Source organism: Mesoplodon bidens, assembly GCF_964165515.1.
Source record: "Mesoplodon bidens genome assembly, chromosome: 12".
Lineage (NCBI taxonomy): Eukaryota > Metazoa > Chordata > Mammalia > Artiodactyla > Ziphiidae > Mesoplodon > Mesoplodon bidens.
This window is the reverse complement of record NC_138168.1, coordinates 74,037,473-74,043,472: the sequence shown is the minus strand read 5'-3', so window position 1 is coordinate 74,043,472 and position 6,000 is coordinate 74,037,473. Positions and strand designations below refer to the sequence as shown.

The window sequence follows — 6,000 nt, the reverse complement described above, 5'->3', positions numbered from 1 at the left end:
AAGACATGGTAAGTTTTCCTACTTGTGTTTCCTTCTGAAATTGGATTGATAGCCTGGGGAGGAGGGGCTGATCTTCTTGATCTTTGTTTTAAAAGAAGGCCTCATAAAAAGGCTGCTTCCTTCCCACTCCATTGAGGCAGTGGACATCATGCCCAAGGAAATGGACATGTTAGTATTCTGGCCCATGTCTGCTGCTTTCCTCCCTCTAAGTTTATAAGGTGAAACCTGATGGCTCCTCCCCTTAGCTACACCCTTTGTCCGTGACTCCGCAGTTTGTCTCACAAAAGAGGTGGAATCTACTCCCCATACCTAGCCTTATAACTTGCTTCGACCAACAGAATTCAGTAGAAGTGATGATGCACCAGTTCTCAGCAGAGCCCATCTGCAGTCCCACAAGTCTGTCATTGCACAAAAACACACCCAGTTAGTTAGGTTGCTAGTGGATGAAAGAACCCCGCCTAGGTGCCACAGTCATCTGAGTCTAGCCATCCCAACAGCCGGTCAACTCCAGACATGTGAGCAAGTCCAGCTGGGATCAGAAGAGTCCTGCCCAGATCAGCTGAACCTCACAACCCATGAGCTAAATAAATGATTATGAGTTTTTATGGCTGCTGTGTCACATTATAGTGGCAATAAATAACTAATACCACAGGTAGTGAATGTAATATGATTGTGATTGGCTCCTGGCCTCCATCGAAGTCTCACTCTTGTCACTTAATTAACCTCACAAAAACACAAGCTGGTATCATGTCAATGAACTGTGGGGAGCCTGCTTACAGTGTTAGGTGGTGCGGTATTAGTGGTTTCAACAAATTCTCAACGAGTGAATTAAGAAAGGCCCTTGAAAAAGTTGGTCTACTGAAACAGTTGAATGGTGGTGGTCCAGAGGGGTGGGGAATATCCAAAAGCAAGCTACATTCTTTAAATATATATAGGGCTTCCCTGGTGGCGCAGTGGTTGGGAGTCTGCCTGCCGATGCAGGGGTCATGGGTTCGCGTCCCGGTCCGGGAGGATACCACATGCCGCGGAGCGGCTGGACCCATGAGCCATGGCCGCTGGGCCTGCGTGTCCGGAGCCTGTGCTCCGCAGCGGGAGAGGCCACAACAGTGAGAGGCCCGCGTATCTCAAAAAAAAAAAAAGGAAGGGAGAAAAAAAAAATTTTATATATATATATATGTATACACATTCTCAATGATAGAAGTAACAAGCTGAAGACTTAGGCTTAGTATAAAAACAAAACTTTTTCATTTGTTCTCAGCTCCATTTTCAACTACCTACTCAACAGGTTGCTGGAAACCAACAATTCGTTCTTTAGGAATGCTTAATGTGGATATTACTTTGAGGTAGACAGGATGTTTTAAATGTATGTTTATTGAAATAGATCGATTTTCTTTTTTTTTTTAATTTTATTTATTTACTTTGGCTGCATTGGGCCTTCATTGCTGTGCGGGGGTCCTTCTCAAGTTGAGGCCAGCGGGGGTTACTCTTCGTTGCAGTGCACGGGCTTCTCATTGCGGTGGCTTCTTTTGCTGTGCAGCACGGGTTCTAGGCCCGCGGGCTTCAGTAGTCGTGGCGCACAAGCTCAGTAGTTGTGGCTCACGGGCTCTAGAGCACAGGTTCAATAGTTGCAGAGCACAGGTTTAGTTGCTCCGCGGCATGTGGGATCTTCCCAGACCAGGGCTCGAACCCAAGTCCCCTGCATTCGCAGGTGATTCTTAACCACTGCACCATCAGGGAAGCCTGATCGATTTTCTTTAACAAATTATATGTTTGGGGTTTTTTTCTGTTTCACAGATAGCTTTTACTTTTAGAATCAAGTAACATGATTCTCAATGCTATTTCCCCTGGGGTAGCTTCCGAAATGTACTAAATCTCCTACCAGCGTGGTAAAATCCAGTGCATATACAAAACGCGCATTATTTAAGAGCATGAGGCTAAAAGTGGGTTTGGAAGGGTAACCAATAAATACCAATAGCACCTAAGCTATTAAAACAAAAGCTCAGACAGTCCTCGCGGAGAGTCGCCGCGGTTTCCTGCTTCAACAGTGCAGGGATGGAAGCAGCGCTCACCCGCCGCTCCGGCCGCCCCAAGGTCCCCGCCGCCTCTCCTCGGCCACCCGCCATGACGACCGCGTCCCCCTTGCAGGTGCGCCAGCACTACCACCAGGGCTCGGAGGCTGCCATCAGCCGCCAGATCGACCTGGAGCTCTATGCCTCCTGCGTCCACCTGTCCGTGTCATACTATTTGGACCGCGATGATGTGGCTTTGAAGAACTTTGCCAAATACTTTCTTCACCAATCTCATGAGGAGAGGGAACATGCTGAGAAACTGATGAAGCTGCAGAACCCACGGCATGGCGGAATCTTCCTTCAGGAGATCAAGAAGCCAGACCGTGATGACTGGGAGAATGGGCTGAATGCAATGGAAAGCGTGCTACACTTGGAAAAAAGTGTGAATCCGTCACTACTGGAACTGCACAAACTGGCCACTGACAAAAATGACACCTATTTGTGTAACTTCATTGGGACTCATTACCTGAATGAGCAGGTGAAATCCACTAAAGAATTGGGTGGCCACGTAACCAACTTGCACAAGATGGGGGCCCCCGAATGTGGCATGGCAGAGTATCTCTTTGACAAGCACACCCTGGGAAATAGTGATAATGAGAGCTAAGCCTTAGGCTGGCTTCCCGTAGCCACTGGGATGACTTCCCTGCATCAAGGCAGTGCACGCGTGTTTGGGTTACCTTTACCTTTTCTATAAGTTGTACCAAAACATCTACAAAGTTCTTTCCTTAGTACCATACCTTCAAATAAAGTAATTTGGTACCCCCCCAAAAAAATGAAAAACAAAAGCTCAATAGGTTTCATGTACATGTTTTTAACATCCAACATTATTTACTCCCTATCAATAAGCCTTCTATCTGTAAAGGAAATTGAGAATTATATATATGAGAGAGAAGAGAGGAACACAGAGAAAGAGAGAGTGAGACAGTGAGAGTAAGAGAGAATGTATTTTAGTGTGTATGAGAGAAACTGCAGGAACACATGTAGATTTATCAGGATATAGGGTCTCTTTATATTTTATTTACATAAATGTACATTTGAAGTTCAGAGTCTACCAGTGAACACCGCTGAAGAATATCAAAGTCATCTTGTGTTAAAATTACTTTTATTCAGGATGAAAAATACAGATATAACCAGATTAGATGATAGTCTATGATTAGTTCTTTACCACATATTTCAAAAGAACTACATACTTATTTCCCCTTGTTGTTACTGCAATATATTTCTTATATTTATTATCCCTTAGAAGGTTACAATGTAGTGTTTTATGTAGCTTTTCCTTAATAGCAGATAGAGAACGTGTTGCACACAATTACAGGCAGAAAAAAATTAATACGTAACTTTTCAAAGTAAGGACAAGGAAGACACCAAATCTACAACTTGTAGTTCAGAGTTCAGGGAATTTTTTTTTCTTTAAATAGGTACTTTTACTGGGTATGACATGGTCTGATAAAAAGCTTTAGATTTTTCAGACTGCAGTAGCATAAAGCTATTTCCAACACGATGGATGAAGACGGATCTGAGGTAGAAAGGTGGTCATGGCTTTCCTCTTATATAAAACAATTTTCTTCTTCTCAAAATATCTCTGCTGCAAATAGATATCCTTGCCCCCCAACCCACCCAACCTATTCTAAAAGAGTAGGAATTTCTAACTTTAAGCCTCCTTCTGGCCAAATCCCAGTTAAAGAGAACTCAAGGTTAAAATGTCCTGATGTTTTAAAAGCATATATGCTTGAATCAACACACATTATTTTCACTTTTTTTGGTTTCTCTACATTTGGTAAATCACATAACATGTTTAAACTGAATCAAATACATGTTAAATCAGAAGCCGAACCAAATACCCAACTGAATGCGCTCAAAGGTATAAGCCAGGGTGCCAGCATGTAAGCATTAATTTCATTCTTCTATAGAAGCAGTGATGTAGGCTTTTGATGAACATTGTTCCCAAGTGTATTGATCAAATGAAGGGTAATAAAATGGCTGTTCATTCACTCAAAAGGTAAAATGAGACATTCATTAAATTTGTGTCTGCTTTCAGAAGGAAAATAACTGGGGGCTTCAAGAGTCATAGAGGGTTTGAGTATACATAAACAACTGTAAAACTTTCTTCAAAGGGAACCAAAGACAGCCATGTGTTTTGGTATCACAATTAGGTAAATGTCTGCTGTGTTACTGAATGATGAAAATCAAGACCTGGGAACTAGGAAAAGTTGGACCAAGTTTTGTTTCTGCGTCAAAATGAAAATATGCTTAAATGGGCAACCTTTGGTAAAATGATCTTTGAGATTATTATAATCCTGTCATATAGATTGGAACATGAAATAAATAAAGAAATCAAGACCTACTGATACAGAGCAGGGAAATAAAATGCAGGAAAAAAAAATCCCAATAGAAATGCCAGTTAGGCCCACAGGATATTTATTGTGGTTATCCAAGTGACTGCTAAAGAAATAAGTGTATGATGTCAAATCAAGTTAAACCGTATACACAGAGATGTAGTCTAATCCATAAACATATAATATTTGATTGAAATATATGAGCTTATTAATTTGGCCATATCATGGAAACAAATAAAGAAAATCTATTTGGTCATGTGGCTGATGAATTATAAATAACCAAAACATAATGGTAAAAGAGTCAAAGAAACAAATGAAGTTATTGTACAAGGTTAATATGAAGGAATGTAAAAATGTAAAATTGTCTTCTAATTCTTACGCAATTTTTATGGTTATTAAAAAGAAGGTGTCATATTAGAAAGCTCCCACCCACTTTCCCAATACTGTATACAGTATACAAATCAGTGACAAGTGTATTACCACTTCCAAATACCACTCTGTTCATTAATTTACAGTTGCATAGAAAGGGAAGAAGAAAACAATAATATATGATTATTATAAAAACAAAATATCCTTTTCTCTTTGGATAGTCAGTGTTTTACTCCTTCAGTAGAACACACAGTCAGCGCTCAACAGCATGATTCAAAGAGTCATGGAGCTTCTGATTAAATGGAACTTGAAATTGGCATTTGCTGAAAAGGGCAATACTGTAAGTTAAGAAATGTTGGTTGGCTAGATGAATACGTCACATTGCCTGTGGGAAGGGAAAATAGCACTGTCAGAACAACATTTACAGAAAACATTACAGGTAGCAGAGATCTGTCAACTCTTAAAAAAAAATTAAAGTGCTTTTTTTCAGAACTAGACAAGCCCTATTTTGCTTTGTTCAATGGGGACTCTTTACTCCCATGTGACTTTTGTTCCTGGGATGAGGTCCTTTGCTCTCATCCTGAAGTTACTTAGTCTGCTTTTTATCCACTCAGCTGATATAGGGGAAGTCTGGAAGACTTTTATTTTGCCCAGGCTGGAAACCAAGTTAAAATTGAGAAGACTGGTCTTTTTTTTTTTTGCAGGAAGGTACCAATGTTTAGTGAATTAGGCTGGTGTAAGCACCCTGTCTCTCCCTGAGGGTCTGTGGGAAGTCTCCTGCAGAGGCGGTACCCTTGACCACTCCAACTGGTCTCAGTCCCCAGCTGGGGTCCAGACAACAAGAACTCAAGACAGGAATTACAGTCCAAGGGTGTGCAGTGGTTCCAGTTAAAGGCTCAGGGCCAATGTACATAGGCAAGGGAGGATAGAAATCCAGACCACACTCAGGGTAGTGGCATCAACCTTTCGAAGAGAAGGTCAGACAGTTCGGTCCGTCATCATTAAAACCCATGTCCTCAAATTCTTCTCTGAATGCATCTTTCACTTGCATGCTCTAATGGATATCTGGATCTCCCCTGAAGACACAGCTTCAACACAGGACTGCTTTTCATCCCTCACACTCCTCAGATATTGGATAGGTCCATACTGTGTTTTTCATAGCACTTTCTCCCTCTCCTTCCTAAAAAATACCCAGCTTTGACTCTCTTGTCATCAGACTATACCAC

The 6,000-nt window shown here is 41.5% G+C and overlaps 2 protein-coding genes across 3 annotated transcripts in view; one reads left to right on the top strand and one right to left on the bottom strand.

Moving 5' to 3' along the window:
• Positions 1-2,118: 2,118 nt before the first annotated feature.
• LOC308626453 (ferritin heavy chain-like) lies at positions 2,119-2,709 on the top strand. The gene has a single exon (XM_081251492.1). It carries the CDS (start codon positions 2,122-2,124, stop codon positions 2,671-2,673), a length of 552 nt encoding a protein of 183 aa, XP_081107618.1. The 5' UTR covers positions 2,119-2,121; the 3' UTR covers positions 2,674-2,709.
• A 445-nt stretch (positions 2,710-3,154) lies between these two features.
• Positions 3,155-6,000, bottom strand: part of UTRN (utrophin) — a 525,852-nt gene continuing 523,006 nt past the window's right edge. For both annotated transcript variants that reach the window (XM_081250827.1, XM_081250828.1), the window contains one exon: positions 3,155-5,159. In XM_081250827.1, coding sequence (XP_081106953.1) covers positions 5,151-5,159 — 9 coding nt within the window. In that variant the 3' untranslated portion in view covers positions 3,155-5,150. The remainder of the gene's footprint in view (positions 5,160-6,000) is intronic.

Coding starts and splice junctions, on each gene's coding strand:
- LOC308626453 (XM_081251492.1), top strand. CDS start 2,122: ATGACGACCGCGTCCCCCTTGCAGGTGCGCCAGCACTACCACCAGGGC.